At 34.3% G+C, this 16588-nt stretch overlaps 2 protein-coding genes across 2 annotated transcripts; one reads left to right on the top strand and one right to left on the bottom strand.

Moving 5' to 3' along the window:
* Window positions 1-53: 53 nt before the first annotated feature.
* LOC120131996 (probable flavin-containing monooxygenase 1) lies at window positions 54-2296 on the bottom strand. The gene is made up of 5 exons (XM_039148850.1): window positions 1824-2296; window positions 1482-1722; window positions 1065-1243; window positions 612-964; window positions 54-524 (listed from the first exon to the last, which is right to left on the bottom strand). Exons 1-5 carry the CDS (start codon window positions 2286-2288, stop codon window positions 182-184), a joined length of 1581 nt encoding a protein of 526 aa, XP_039004781.1. The 5' UTR covers window positions 2289-2296; the 3' UTR covers window positions 54-181.
* Window positions 2297-10722: 8426 nt separating this feature from the next.
* Window positions 10723-11528, top strand: LOC120132121 (pectinesterase inhibitor 3-like). The gene has a single exon (XM_039148944.1). It carries the CDS (start codon window positions 10765-10767, stop codon window positions 11332-11334), a length of 570 nt encoding a protein of 189 aa, XP_039004875.1. The 5' UTR covers window positions 10723-10764; the 3' UTR covers window positions 11335-11528.
* Window positions 11529-16588: the final 5060 nt, after the last annotated feature.

The following is a 16588-nucleotide window of genomic DNA, read 5'->3' as shown; positions in this document are numbered from 1 at the left end:
ATTGATATGACAAACACAGGAAACCCCTAAAAGTCCTTTTAAGGACATTGAAATTGACTCTATGATGAATTGATGATTAGTTCTGCTTCACTTACCAACATTTATTATTTTCCTTTTCGGCATCAGCTGATTCTTTTCTGAGATGCACTTTAATAAAGATAAAGAAGTGACTGTGATCATTTTAGTTTTGGTGACTATAATCCTGACTGCCATAAGGGCTAAATGCTTCTGCAAACCAGCTACTCTTCCTCCAAGAATTCCATCCCATTTCTTCACAGATTTCATCACTGTGATTGATGCTAAACGTCGAAATGCAGTGCCTCTTGTAGAACCTGGTTGTCCTCCTCGACACCTCCATTTCCTTATATATCTGTTCCAGCATGTTTTCCACAATCGGGAGCTTAAACTTCTCATCCACGTATCGAGCTAGCCACATGCTACGAAGCTCCGAGGTGTGAAGGTTCGCAACACTTTCAATATAACCCACAAAAGCCATGTTCGGTATCAATGGGTGGATTGTGCCCCTGCCAGAACAGTAATTAACATCAATTAGTCTGAAAAGTCTCTTCGAAAACTCTCAAACTAAGCTCTTTTTTTACTATGTTTTTTACCTATAAAGGGGAATGATTCCAGAAGGATGATATTCTATTAAACTACGGAAAGGGTCTGGTAAAATAGTTTTGAGTTTCTTCTTCCCATCATAACCAGTCGCGAGAATCACAACATCGGCCTTCATTTTAGTTTTGTCATCGAACTCAATCCCTTCTTTCCAGAACCACCAATTCGATGATTTTTTGAAAACAATGTTTCCCTTATCAGCCTCAGTGAAGAAATTTGCAGGCATGATGGCCATCTGACATGAAGCATAGTCTTCTTCAAATGGGTGGCCTGGTTTCAACCCATACTTCTGTAATGGAAGTTTCCAGAGCAAGTAGGATTCGACGAACTTCGAAACCCCTCGCCTCTGCAAAATGGAAAAAAATACAAGGATCAGCTATATAGCACACCATGTGTGTGTAATATATGTATTGTCTTTTAAGGGCGCTAAGAAATGTCAAACTCACCATGGGAGATAAGAGATAGCAGAGAAGGGTCCTGAGAATGCCTTGGTTAGGCCTTTCATGGAGGAATTGAGAAGATCTTGTTGAGTAGAACAAGAAGAAAGGCAAACCCCACACCCAATAATGTGGAACAGTCCAGTGAAGTGTCCTTACCACCATGGTGCATGGCTGCCCTTCTGGCCCTTCAAATCATCATTTGGAACAAATAAATAAATCAAACCCATGCAAATCTCGACCTTCCTAACGTGGAAAACCATGCAAAATTTACATCTTTTATCTTATAAGAAAATCATTAATTAATCTATCACTTGGTTAGCGAGTATCATCAAGATAGAGACATGTACAGTGCTAAATGAATATTCGGAACTATAATAAATCAATTACTTTGATATTAACCATCTCCTTTAACAGATAAATTACCTTGGTTTGCTTCTGCACACTCTACGGCAAGATCAATGGCTGATTTTTTGTAGCCAATGACTGCAACTTTTTTCCCTTTGAGCAGTTGAGTAGCAGCATCCTTGTCCAGCTTGCAGTAATCAAGGGAATGAAGGACCTTTCCTTGGAACACTTCAGGTCCTTTGTTGTTTGGGAAATTTGGGATTCTGGGTATATCCCCATATTTTCCAATGCAAACAACCACAAACTCAAACGCATACCACTGGAAGTAATTAAGGTCCAATAAGAAAGCATCAAATCATGGATCATATCATCAATAAACCCTTTTTTAATTTGTTGGATTAGTGATTAAAAGCAACAAACCTGAAGGTTTTCGGAATTATTCCTTTTCACTGCAATCTGCCAAACCGGGTGGCCTGGCAATGGACTAACGTATCCCCCAGCATTTGCAGCAAGGTCCACTGATTCACGGTGACCGACAAACCGGAGCTCCATCACCTTTGAATTGAACTCGACGAACTTCAAAACATCAAAGTGTTTAGCATATGACTCCAAGTAATCCACAATCTCAACATGAGTAGGGAAACTTGGATCTTCTCTGTTAGGCCATGGGAAATCCGAGAACTCGTAATCCTTACGAGCAGATTGTAGTTTAGTAGAGTTATAAGCACAGGATTTCCACACCCCGCCTATCGAATCCGATGCCTCGAAAACGACCGGGTTGTGGTGAGATAGCTGTTTAGCAGCTGCGATGCCACTAACACCAGCTCCGATGACAGCAATCTTGGAGATGATCAAAGGAGGGGTTTCATGGTGAAGATCAGCCATTGAAAATTTGGAGTCTCTTGGAGAGAAATGAAGCTTAGGGTTCGAGAGTTTGAAGGTGATGAAAGCTTTGAGCATTTGCACGTTATATATAGTTGCATGGAACGGGAGAGGTCATTGTCAAAAGCACGTGAATTTGACGTAAGAGTTCGGCATATAGAAAGAAAAAAGCGCAGACATTCTTTTCGTTAGTATATATAAATATTATTACAATTGCAAATGAGGAATTGGTCCCTTATTATTGTCATCATAAACTGAGCATATATTTCTATTTAATTTTATTACAATCTTTAATACTTTTTATTACAAAATAGTATATATATATATATAATATGTTAAATCTGGTTAAATTTACATACAACTACCGATAAAGTTATTTGAATTCAAATGATTAGAAGAAAACAATCTTTTCTTTATAACTAAAATCGCTCTTTTAATTATGGTTTGAGGTTTTTTTTAAGATACACTGAATCTAGTGCGTATGATAAGGGTTTAACTTTTTACGGATTACTTGAGTAAGTATATTTGATTGAGTTTAAACGGATTACTTGAGCAAGTATATTTGATTGAGTGATCAAGTTATTCATCTTTTTCTCCTCGTATTTCATTAGGTTATGAGTTCTATACCTACTAGGAGTACTCCCCTTTTTCCTCCTATTATCTCCATTTTCCTCTCCTCTAGATAGGATTATGATTAAATTTAGAATTTGTCAAAAAAAAAAATTAAGGGTTACTCACATATGGATCTAAAATATTTAAATAAGGGTATTCTATTTTTGAATATACTCAAATAAGGGTTTAACATTTCCAAATATGCTTTAAATGAAAAAAATGTTGTTAAAACCACAAAACCCTTATATATGATTAAAAAGATATGTCACTTGAACTCATGACCTTAGTGATTAAAGAGAATGTTGATATCCCTAAAGATACTTTATTGTAATCACCTCGAATTATTTAAAAAATATGTATTTTTTTATCGTAAAAAAAGTTTACTAAAAGGTATTTTTGTTCATTTTTAAAGTATAGGGCTCATCATATTTGGTGAATCACATTGCCATGCAATGAGAGAATCTAGAATGGAGCATTTTAAAACGTACTTTAAGTATGGAAAAAATTAGTAATATTTAAAATTGAAAAATGTAATTGGAACCTTTAACTATATTTAATTTAATGGAATTCATAAATTATAATAATTAATATACCATGGTTGTAATACATTCATATTGGATTTCCATAGAGATTCCAAATAGATCTGAACTAATATGTAATCACTATTTGGGTGAAGCACATAAATTGTACCCTGATTGTAGAGTATGGTTTTATTTACTCCTACAACTATTAAAAGTTATAAAATGGTCATCTGATTATATGGAGTTGTTTTATTGAGTCATTTGACTGTTAAAAGTTACAAAATGATCATTCGATTATTCATTATATTCTAAACTCATCATTTTCCGTTAAAAAATCAATGGCCGTCTGAACTAGACAATAATCTATTGACTGAGATATGATAAAATATGATCTCACAATCTCGAATGACTATCACATCTCAGTCAACATGTTAACATCAAGCCCAGACAACCGTTAATTTTAAGGAAAAAATGATGAGTTTGGAACATAATGAATAGTCGGATAATCCTTTTGTAACTTTTAATAGTCAGTAGACTCAACAAAATAACTTCCTATAATTAATGGTCATTTTATAACCTTTTAACAAAATAACTTTTAACAATCTCTATGGGAGGCGGCTTCTCCCCGCGAATTAAGGTTTACATAGTTCTTGCGTATCAAGTTTTGGGAGAGACAAATTTAAGACTTTGACTAGAACAAAATTGATTTCACATGTGGTCCGATTGTGACCTCCATTCTACAGGTGGGTGGCTTCTGCCGCAGCCAAAATACAATCCCACGTCCACAAATGCGTGGAAGGGGATCGGTCCAAGTGTACATTCATATCACCACTTTTGAATATCAATGCTTTTCCCCCAAAACGACCGTGGAACGTACAACCGATTAGTGGTTGCTTGCCAAAGGTTTGAAACGAAAATTCTAGAACTTCTCTCCCCCATAGCCACTTCTAAATAATTGTTACTGTACAAAAATATTATTTTTACTAAAATGGACCCTTAATTATATGAATTTCGCAAATTGATTCTCAGCATAATGCAGCAAATTCTATAACTTCTCTCCCCCATAGGCCATAGCTACTTCTAATTATATTTTTTTGCAAGTTCTCTTTTCCATTTAGGGCAGATAGAAAACTTTGATAACATCGTATAACTGAGAATCAATTTGCGAAATTCGTTATAAAATATGTGAAAATGGATAGTAAGATGATAAGTGATGAGTTTAGATTCAGGCATTGAAGAAGAAGCTTCGACCACGAAAATAAATAAGAGGTAAAAATATAAAAGAGAAAAAATATATTGCAGGACCGGCTCTGGGTATTTTTTTAGCCCGGGATGAAATAAAAGAAATTGACCCTTATTTATGTGATATTAACATGCATAGCTTAGATATTACTATGGAAAATATTATGGGCCCTGGGCGGGCACCCCTCCTGCCCCAGCCCAGAGCCGACCCTGATATATTGTCTCATGTCTAATTTTTCTTTTTAAGTGATAATGATGAATGTACTAAAACAAATAAAAATATTAATTGTGTGACTATTTTTAGAGTTTAACCTAATATATAATGTCGAAAACTAGAAGTTAATATATTTTCCATTGCAACTACACAACACTTATATTTTAAGAGAGTAAATTAAGTGTTTAGTATTTAAATTATCAATTTTGGTTTATTTTAGTAATTAAACTTTTTTTTCTTCAAAACCATACCTAAAGTTTAGTTTTTATTTCATCTTGGTATCTCGACGTTAAAAACTTTAGTTTTTGTTTAATTTTAGTATCTTGTTCAAAATTTAACGTTAAATTTTGAAAAAGATTGAAAGTTTAGGTACTAAAACGAACCAAAATTGGTACTTTATGTATTAAATGTGTTAAGTTTTTAACATCTGGTACTAAAATGAAATGAAAACTAAATATCATGTAGGGTTTTGAAAAAATTGAAAGTTTATATACTAAAACAAATAAAAAATGATAGTTTATGACCTAAATGCATAGTTTACCCTAAATTTAATTGTGTGAACTAGGGTTGTAAACGAGCCGAGTCGAGTTCGAGTATTGTTGAGCTCGACTCGATTCAAAAACTTGTGAGCCTAAAACTTTCAAGCTCAACTCAAACTCAAAATCATGAATTGAAGCTCGAAATAAAAAAAATCTTGGACATACATCGGTTGAAGCTCAAACTCAAACTTAAACCTTTAAGTACATGAAAAATTTCTACTCATTTTTTTCCAAAAATAAACACATAAATGTTAATGTTATTAATAATTTATTTTTCTAAAATAAAAAAGTTAGTATATAATTATTTTTTTCAAAAAAATCGTAAATTTTTTAAGTCGAATATTAAATAATTCGTTTTGACTTGTTAAAAATTAGAGTCAAACACGAATTAAATCGACTCTATTTGAATCTAGTATTTATCACCGAGGAAATACCAAATAATTCACGATTTGGATGGCACATTTACGGCTCTGGTGTGAACAAAAACTGCCGCCAAATAATTTTGGCATTAATACTAGTAATTAATTAAGGGTAACGTAATGAGTCGACCTATGAAATAATTTTTCGATTCATGGGTAATGGATTTTCATTGGACCACTTATCTGCTCCCACGTGCCTTAGTGACGTTCCACATTCTTTCGCTCTCAACTCTCAGCCAGTCAGCCTTGTATATTCTGCTGCTGCAAAACACCAAATAATCACCACCGAGAGCTGAAGATTACAACCAATTATAACCCAACACCTGTCACACATAAAATATTAACATAAAATTCGGCATATCTAATTGGCATCTACCTAAGCATATTAGCATCTTCGCTTCCGATTCTCAGCATTTCGAATTCTTCATCAACATCCCCACCCTCAACTTGACCCATCCAACGGCCCATATTGCCTTATCCTACACCTAATCCCTCACCCTTTATAGGCGCTTCAGATTGCTCTTGTCACAAACCGGCAGTCTCGTAAAATATTATTTATAATATTATTATTTTTATCAAAAATATTATTATTGAACGTTTTACCAGATTTATTAATATATCTGATAAAATATTATTTTTTATAAAAAATATTAATATTAAATACTTTATCATAAATATTAAAAAATATTAATATTTTAGATAAAAAATAATATTTTAAATAATTATTTTATCGGAACTTTTTAAAAAATAATAACATTTTTAATAATATCTTTCATTTAGTGTTATATTAAAGTTGTCCGCATAACTTCCCATCACAAACTCCTTGAACAAAATGAAACAGTTGTTGGATTCTCGGCTCGAAGCTTTAGCATTTAACTACCTGAGTTTTGGGATTTTCACTGTTGTTGATAATCTATGGACGTGGGTCGCTGTCTTCGTGTCCCGTTAAAAGTCACGAACGGGGCCCGTCGACATCCGTTATTGGTCGACCGACTACCGAAGTTGAAGAAAAGCCGACCGTTTCAGCTCCAGCTTCCGTTATGGGGACGAGCGTTTTGCGGTTCGTTTGCAATGGCGGGGCGACAAAAAGTGGGAAGCCCAGGTTGACTGTTTATTACGAAGAGGGCAATATCGACGGTGAAACGACATATACGGAATGGAGTGACGGTGACGGGAAGAGTACGGAGTGGTGGGAGAGTTGGGAGAGAGCGTTGAGGATGAGGAAAGGGGAGACAGGGACAGTGTGGTACCGTCATCAGGATTTGACGGCGATGAACGGCAACGTTGTTCGGTTATGGGATGATTCGTGTAGAAGAGGAAGGTCCAGCTCATCCTTAAGAATAAATTTGTAGTTTGGTAATAATGTTTTCCCCCTTTAATCGTTTGATTAATGACTTTCAGTTTAAGGTTGTGGAAACGTGTAATTGTATTTCTCGGACAACCATTAACAAAACCAATGCAAAATCATTTAGCAACCGATTCTTGATTTGTAGTTTAAATATTTAAAACTTAGTGACCAAAACAAGTGTAAGAATAAAGTTGAGAGATTGAAATATATTATTTATCCTAAACAATATTTGGGTTAAAATTCAAATTAGCTATAAAAAATGAGTAAATTATGCATTTACTACCTAAACTATCAGTTTTGCTCCGTTTTAGTATCTAAACTTTCAATTTTTTCAAAAGCATACCTAACGTTTAATTTTCATTTCATTTAGTAGACCGCCGTTAAAATTTAACACGTTTAGTATCTAAACTATCAGTTTTTATCCATTTTAGTACCTAAACTTTTATTATTTTTCCAAAATTTAACGTAAATTTTGAACGGATACTAAAATGAAACAAAAACTAAAGTTTTTAACGGTGGGGTACTAAAATGAAACAAAAAACTAAACTTTAGGTATGATTTTGAAAAAAAATAGAAGTTTAGGTACTAAAAACAGACCAAAATTGATAGTTTAAGTATTAAACGCACCCTAGAAAACTGATCGGCTTCGTCCCGTTACCAATAAGCTTATAAATGAACCGAACGTTCGACGAACCGTTCGTGAATCATTTCACAGGAAGGTCATTTAAGTTTGTTTATTTATTAAATGAACCAACATGAACAAGATGTTATGTTCGTTTAATTAAATGAACGAACACGAATAAAGGGCTCATTCGTTCATTTACGTTCGTGAACGTTCAATTATCTGTTTGTTTATGTTCGTTCATTTATATTCATTTATGTTTGTTCGTTTATATTCAGCCCAATTTTCATACTCGTTTGAAATATTAAGACCTAATCAATTTTAACCTTAAACCCATTAATTTTTTAAATTCCAATTAATTTTAAACTCATATAAAATTACTAAAATCAATTAAAGAAAATATAAATCCTAAAAATTATTTGGAAATAAAAAAACTCTTCTCAAATATAGACCTAATTAATTTTATGTTTTTTCGTTTGTGTTAGTTTACCATTTTAACGAACGAACATGAACGAACTCGAAGAAGGTAAAATTTTAAATGAACGAACATGAATAAAAAAATTATTCGTTTATTTTGATTAAAGTTAAACGAACGAACATAAACATATTTTAATTCGTGTTCATTTGGTTTGAAAGCGGGCCTAGTTGCCGAGATGTTCTCTAATATGGTTATATAAACCAATTAGCACTATACTAAAAAACTATATAAGACAAAAGTATATGGCTGTTATTAGTATCGCAAAACGAGATAGAAATCCCCGCAGTTGGCCCCCCACGCCGTTCTAGGTTATAGAACAAAATCAATGGACAATGGTCCCAACATGTTCTCTAATATTGTACTAATTATAGCCTAATCTTACGATGTTCTAATATGACCCACAACACTGCCACCAATTATTTTTTTATTGCAAACACTTAAAGTTCGGTGAAACGAAAGGTTTAGGGTCCCAACTCTGGACTAACAAAAGTGAGGTTTCAGATGGAACGGAAGGCTCACTCGCCACTCAGTTTTTTGTGTCGTGTCGTTCACATGAACCCCACCATTGCCAGTTACCCAGTCGTACTGACTCACTGATTGCAACTCAGCTTCACATGGACGCAAACCATTTCGAAGCTACATAAACCAGAGATTGTCCAAACACAAGTTTTGGAGGGAGATGGGATAAATTAATGGTTACATAGTTTATTACAAAGTATTCTGTAAAATAAACAATTAATAAATCATAATTAAGCAGTGGCGGAGCTAGAGTTTGGTGAGGGTAGATACGTGTCCGTCCTGAAATCTAAATTTTCATCGATTACTTACTTATTTTACGAACGATGACCACCCTTAAATTTTATTTGTAGACATCTAATTTAAAAATTTTATGTTATTAACGTATGCGTGTCTACCTTAAAAAATATTTTTAGATCCGCCACAATATGTAAGTTAAAAAATGTTTTATATTTTGATGAATCATATTTCATTCCTATTAAAAAATATTTCTACTGAATTATACTTTATAAAATTTACAAATATAGAGGAACTCTTTCCCTGGAGGAGCTAGCTGGTTTTTGTTTTGTTCGGTGGTGGTGGTGGGTCAGAGCCACCCCTGCAACTCTGTGTGCACCACATGTTTGGGGCCGAGAGTCCTTTATCTTTAGCAGGTTTTATCACGTCGAATGATTCCTTTCTTTTGTACGGCCCTATGGATTAGAATTGTTCTTTTAGGATGGATATATATGTAGATATAATGATAATATCATGATTTTTTATAAGTAAATATAAATAAAATCTTAGTATGCATATAATTAATATAATAAAAAATTATTTTTAAAAAATTAAATTTCAGAGTGAAAATTTATCCATCTTCACATTTTTCTACCGTTAATCTTACTTTTGTGTTAATATCATGAGAGATAAACCGAAGACTATTAAAGACGGTCGCACCCCTGAGGTACAGTAATGCTTCAGTTGCATTGTTGGATCCAATACGAACATTGCTCTCATCCATATTATACGGCACCTTACTATATAACGAAGTTATCAAAACAGGTATTGGATTGGGATTATACGAGTGGGTTGGAGTAGATCTGAAACCCTTTTTCTTCATTGGTTGGAAAGGCCAATAAATTTCTAGCATTGGAATGCAATGCCCTCTCTCTAATTAATTATTTGCCGACGTCTTCCTGCTGCTTCCTAATTTTTCATCAACTCCGTAAGTTTCATCCTCAAATTACCACTTCTGTCCATCCCATCATACGCAAATGTGTACGGTTATCGTATATTTTTTTTTATTAATTTAAAGTAAATATAAGATAATATATGTGTTTAAAGATAATTTATAATGAATACTCACACTTATAGCATATATATTTTTTAAATTTGAGTCCTCAAAGAATAACAATAATTTATTTACTACGGAGATCACTTGGTTCGTGTACTTTTAAAGAAAAAATAATGTGACACTTGTATTGTTTTTTCTCTTAATGTAATCATCTGACCCAAAATATAAATCTAATGTGACATTTTAAAGAATATTTTTCGTCGTTTGATCGTTACGTTGTTGATGTAGAAGTTTATAGTACTGATATGACAATCTATATGTCATGTTTGAGTTATAAATTTAACATATTTGTCATGTTATCAATCATTATGGACTATCACGTCAACACCTTGAACAACTATATCAACACCAAAATGATCAACGACAAAAAATATTAATTAAAAGACCATATTCAACTTATTTTTAAAATTAAAGAATCACATTAATAGAAAATAATACGAGTATCACGTTATTTTTTTTTAGTACAAACCTCTTATGCCTTTTATATAAATAAAGCCGAATGACTTTCGAGGGCAATATAGTCATTAAGCCAATTATAATTGCTTGTCATCGGCTCATCGCTCTCCCCCTATAAATTCCGTCTCCCCGTCAAAGCGAAGCACCAAACCTGAACTAAGCACACTCACTGCTTGACAATGGAAATCCCTTTCTTTCTCCTAACAATCATCTTTTTCCTCTCCAGCTCCGCCACCGCCACATCAAAGCCTGGTGAATCGAATGATCTGATTCGTTCATCGTGTGTCCACGCCAGCTATCCAAGCCTCTGCTTCAGGACCCTTTCTTCCTACTCTGGCCCAGCCGACACCCCACGTGACTTGGCCCAAGCAGCCGTCAAAGTCAGCCTGTCCCGTGCCAGGAAAGTGTCGACCTACTTGACGACGAGGGTGACGGGGAAGAGCAAGAGGGAGCGAGTTGCACTGAGTGACTGCGTGGACCAGATATCCGAGACGATGGACGAGTTGAGCAAGACGCTACAGGAGTTGAAGCACTTGAGAGGGGAGACGTTCGGGTTTCAGATGAGTAATGCGCAGACATGGGTGAGTGCGGCGCTGACGAATGAGGACACGTGTCTTGATGGGTTTGAAGGGGTGGACGGAAACGTTAAATCGGACTTGAAGAAGAAGATCACAAATGTGGCTAAGGTCTCCAGTAATGCCCTCTACATGATCAATAGGCTGAATGAGAGTCGTGGTAGGCACCGTTGAATCCTTGATGACGAATAATGGATGGTTGTGATTTAATTGGCTGATCACGTTCACTGTTTTTCTTTTGCAAGCTGTATATGTATAATATTTGCTATTTATAAATTAGCAGAATAGGATATGCCTTTAATCTCGTGTGTCTATTTTTTTTATTTTATAATTTCTCCTTTTTTAAATTTCAAGTTAATTTTAATATTTATTGCACTCAGTGTCAATACACATTTTTCGTCCTGCTATGATTCAAACTCCTAAAAATATGATAGAATTTTAGGATTCAAATTCCTAAAAATAGGATAACATTTTGCTAGGATTCAAACTCCTAAAAATAGGATAGAGTTCTACTAAGATTTAAATTCCTAAAGATAGGATCCACAAGCACTATAAATAGCCATTATAACTCACCATTAGATGACACGATTTACGCACAAAACACAGAGGAAAGCACGAAAAATACAAAGACAAAGCTATTGTAAACGATTCGAAAAGGAAATAAAAGGTAGCATCTTTTTTTTTATTTGTTTTTATTTTTTTTTGCATGTGCACGTTATTTTTCTTGAGATTTGGTTCGAATAATCTAAAACATGGGTTGCGCCGATGACCAAAAAGGGGTGGGGTTTCAAAGTTTCGAACCTAGATCTACTCCCGAGGCATATTTATTTTTTTTAAGTATTTAATATTCCCCCAATTACTTCGAAATTTGACCCCTGATTTTTTTTGTTCCAATTTAATCCCTTCATGTTTAATTCCTTTTATTGATTTCGTATTTTTTACCTATTATATTATATTTTATTTGTTATTATTTTCACTAACAATTATATCTATATATTTTTTATATATTATTATTTGTTTCCTCCTCTTCTTTTTTATTCGTATATATATATTATGTACATATAACTACATATATGTATTTTAGTGTTTCATTCTAACATCTATTTACTTATATTACCTTTTATCATAATTATATATATTATATTTATTGCTTCATTTACTTTATGTGTATTTTATTTATTTATATATATTACATTTTTTATTTTATATTTATACTATTATTTACTATCATTTTTTTATGCTTTATTTATTTTTTTATTTTTTTATTTTATTTTATTTATTTTTATTTTGGTTGAATTTATTTATTTATTTTATTTTATTTTTTATATCTAACATGTTTCTCAACTCTTTAAGGGTACATTTTTAATCGAACATAAGTAAGTTTTGGATCGTTATTTTTACCTTTTAATTTAAAATTACAATTTTTTTAATTAAGACAACTGAAAATTACGTAGTACCGAAAGGGCGGTTCAAGGGTGCTAATCCTTCCTTGACCGTAACCGACTCCCGAGCCCGACATATTTCTGGTAAGACGCAGATCAGGTAAGAACTAGGGTATCCGATCAACCCATTTGTTTTAAATAAATGATCGGTGGCGACTCCAATCCATTTACCTAAGTCGAAGCCCAATTCCGGGGGCCCAACCGAAAGACGGTTGCGACAGCTTGGCGACTCTGCTGGGGACGCAGGTAAGCTAGTCAGGCTAAGGTAATTTCCAGTTGTCTTTTTAACGAAAAGGGTAAGTTTGAATTTTAAGGCAACTTTTCGATCCTTATTACTTACTTATGGTTATATTTTTTTTCCCGAGTAAATAGTTGGACTGACCGTTTTCTAATGATTTCAGCTTTCCAAACTTTTTCATCCAAATGCTCTATACCTGAGCTCCGAACCCTTTTAAGTGGGGGTGAAAGCGACGCCTTCGTGTGAATTTATTCACCGTGTGGGCCTAGCAAGTAGCCTTCGAGATACATATACCTTATGCCTTCGTGTGAATTTATTCTTCGTGTGGGCATAAGGGAATGTTTCCTCTCGAGTTTAACTTAGTCCATACAAGCCTGTGATGGGTTTAGGACTAAGGGTCTGGTAAGCCCAAGGGGGCACCAACAAAGAGAACTCGGATACCATTTTTTTAGAACCTAAACCGGGAGATGATGGAGAATTAGAGCCCACCCCAAAACCTCATTCCAAACCTTAGGCTGCTTTGATTTTATTTCCTGCCTTATTTTCTGTTTAAAGCATGCGAACTAGACAACTATGCGATTAGGATTTGTTTGAGATTAGTATGCGGGATAGAGATCATGTCTGGGTAGGAATAATAAGCATGTGGGGTAGATATCATGTGGGGTAGGATTTTTCATTTTCATGATCGTTTTTTATTATTTTTCACCTCACTAACTCTTTTCATCTTTCTTTTCTTTTCTTTTATTTTCATCACTTGCATCATTTAAAAGAGGTATTGATCCACTAAAACGTGTTTATTAAAACTCGAATAATCTGAATCCATGAACAAAGGTGTTGTAATACAAGAGATGAAAATACAAAGGATAGTCTACAAGGCGACTATGTGTCACATTCAATCCAGAAGACGTGGTGCCCACAATTGAAGAGTATATCACTCTGCTGCATTATAAAAGACTCAGAATGAACCGGGTCTACATCAAGCACAATGAAAGCTTGTCTTTGAAGAACTGACTGGCAGAGGTTGCAGGGGCAGGATGAAGGTTATGTATCTTGGAAGTCCCTTTGAAGACGACAATGGCAAAATGATAGCTGAAATTGGAGACCATTGTTGGCGAATTCAAGAAACAGATTAATGAACTTCACATAGTTCCTATCAATTAAGGGCTCCAATGACGAATTCGTTGGGAACAGGCTCAACAAAAGTAGGTGCTCGAGATACGATCATTCGAGACTTCTTGGACCAATACGAAAAATAACTCAACATTTTCACAGTTCATCCAGAGAGGCTGGAGCGGTTCAACAGGTTATTCAACCGGTGAAAGACGAAAGCAGAAGACTAGTCAACATGTTAGAAGCTGTCAGGATATTTTTGTCTCTTAAAAGATAAAACATTTTTGTCCCCAATAAGGATTATTCATAATAACAGGCACATTTCTTGGATCAATGCCTCGAACATTTCATGCATTCTTGCATTTTCTCATCTTCATCTACATTTTTAAGCATTTTCATAACATGAAATTTCTTCCTAGATGATTCGATGAAGTGGATTTAACCACATGGAAGCAAGATTGTAACCTTAAAGAAAAAAAACTGAAAACAATACAGTGGGAGCCTGATCAGCTGATTGTAGGACAAAGCCTGCCATGAAGATCTAAAGAATCTCCATATCCTAAGGGCTATGATGTTGAAGCTGTTAGCTGTTACCACATAAGAAACCCCAAACATTCCTCTAAAAAAACTATAAGGCACTTGTCGAAGGGGGCATGGCATATACCATTTGCACTTAGAGGATTGTTTTGTTTGAACACGTCTTTGATCTTTCATGTTTACTTAATCTTTTAAAGGATTGAATTTATGCTACTTTCTAAAGTGGAGCAATTGAACAAATTTTAATCTTTAGTTCTTCGAATATTAAATGAATTAAGGATTCTTTTAATTCTTCAAGAATTATAGATTTTTGACATATGGCAAGATTAGACCTTTCTTACCTTGTCTCAAACCCCATAATAAAATACCTTGATTCTTTGCCCAAAACAACTCGTGGTCATTACCAAAAGACAAAATTTTGACATTACCTCATTTTGAAATTCTTGAACATTGTCTTTATCTTTTTGATACACTCATACCTTTCTTTGAGTCAATAAGATCACACCACTGTCTCTTTTAGACTCAAAAATAGCCTTTCTTACCATTAAAACCCAAGGCATTGAGTTGTTCATTTTAACATGAGCATTCTTCTAAAGAACCAACTTGGGGCATCTCGCGGGGAGCCTGAACATTGAGACATCTGGGAAAAAAGAAGAATTCATTCGAAATAATTCTATCATACATTAATTACACTATTTTCATGTGAATAGAATTAATCTTGAAAATCTATCCCCCTAGGGATACCTCTTCTGTGAAGATTTACATGTATGAAATGATGAACGGCTTTCTTTCTTTATCCCTTCACAACAGGAGAAAAAATATACCCCTTGTGTCCCATTTTGAGCCTGTAGTATTTTTCTTCTGATTCAACCCTAACCAAGGATCACCCTCCACACTAGGGGGCAAGGTGGAAGAAATATGCTCACATGAGCAAAGACATTGATTCAGATGAGATACCAAAAGGTGAACCAAATGCCAAGTGCGAAGATTCAATCAGAACAAAAAGAGCAAAAACAAAAAAGAAAAGAAGCAAAAAAGAAGAAAACAAAAAAAGAAAGAACAAAAATAAAAAAGAAAAAGGGATAAAAAAGCACATGCAAAGATTACCTAAAGACAAATGGTACATCAAGCTTCAAATTATGAGATTGATCAAACACAATCATTCTCGAATCTCTGAATCACTTCACTCGAAGATCATGGAACATCCAGAGAAAATCCAGAGAAACACATATGAGCAGATTCAAATTGAGCAAGACATGATTGAAGGCATCAGAATGAATTGATCATTGGTTCAACACCCTGAAACACTTGTTTGGGCCTATTTATCATTTTCTTTCATAACCATGAACCCTGGCCTACATTACGTGCCTTAAAAGTCCCTTCTAATCATACATGGATTTTTAAACAGAAGAGACTATCTTCAGATTTCATCATGCCCATCAGGATTAATCTTTGTTTGCAAAAAACAATGTAATTAATGCATGGTAGAGAAAAATAACAAAGGGGGGTTCAAGACGTACATCCTTAATACCGTCTTGAAACCAAATGAGGGTTTGAGTTGAAAACCTGAAAATGCGGCTCGAATATAAAAATTGTGCAACTGAGGCGATCACACAAATTCCTTGATAAGGCATCGCACAATCCGAGTGTGACCACGAATACTGGGAGTCGAAGAACACTTACAGTAGAGGAGCATGCAGGCTATCCCATCAAACCTTTGAGCATCAAATGCCAAACCTTTGAGTATCAAATGCCAAACCTTTGACCAAACACAATAACCTGAGACTTTTTATCATTTCCTTACTTGACTATCTCCCAAAGATAGCTTAGATCTTGGCAGTTGTCGAATAGCTATAATTTATTGAAGGATTAACATTGTAATTAATTCTTTGATATCCGATGAACTCTAGTTTTATTATTCGTCTCAATTGTAAAACCGTGAAAGGGGTAATATTTTCAAAACTTTTGATTAAACATTTTTTGAAACTCTTTAAATTGATATTTTCAGAACTTTGAAAATAAAAGAGAAATAAAAACATTTTTTTTCAAACAAGACAGTCTCTCTAGAATGGATATTGGTAAATGACATGTGACTCTTAGA

This window comes from Hibiscus syriacus, unplaced genomic scaffold (genome assembly GCF_006381635.1).
Source record: "Hibiscus syriacus cultivar Baekdansim isolate YM2019G1 unplaced genomic scaffold, ASM638163v2 tig00110557_pilon, whole genome shotgun sequence".
Lineage (NCBI taxonomy): Eukaryota > Viridiplantae > Streptophyta > Magnoliopsida > Malvales > Malvaceae > Hibiscus > Hibiscus syriacus.
This window is presented reverse-complemented; position numbering and strand designations above follow the sequence as displayed.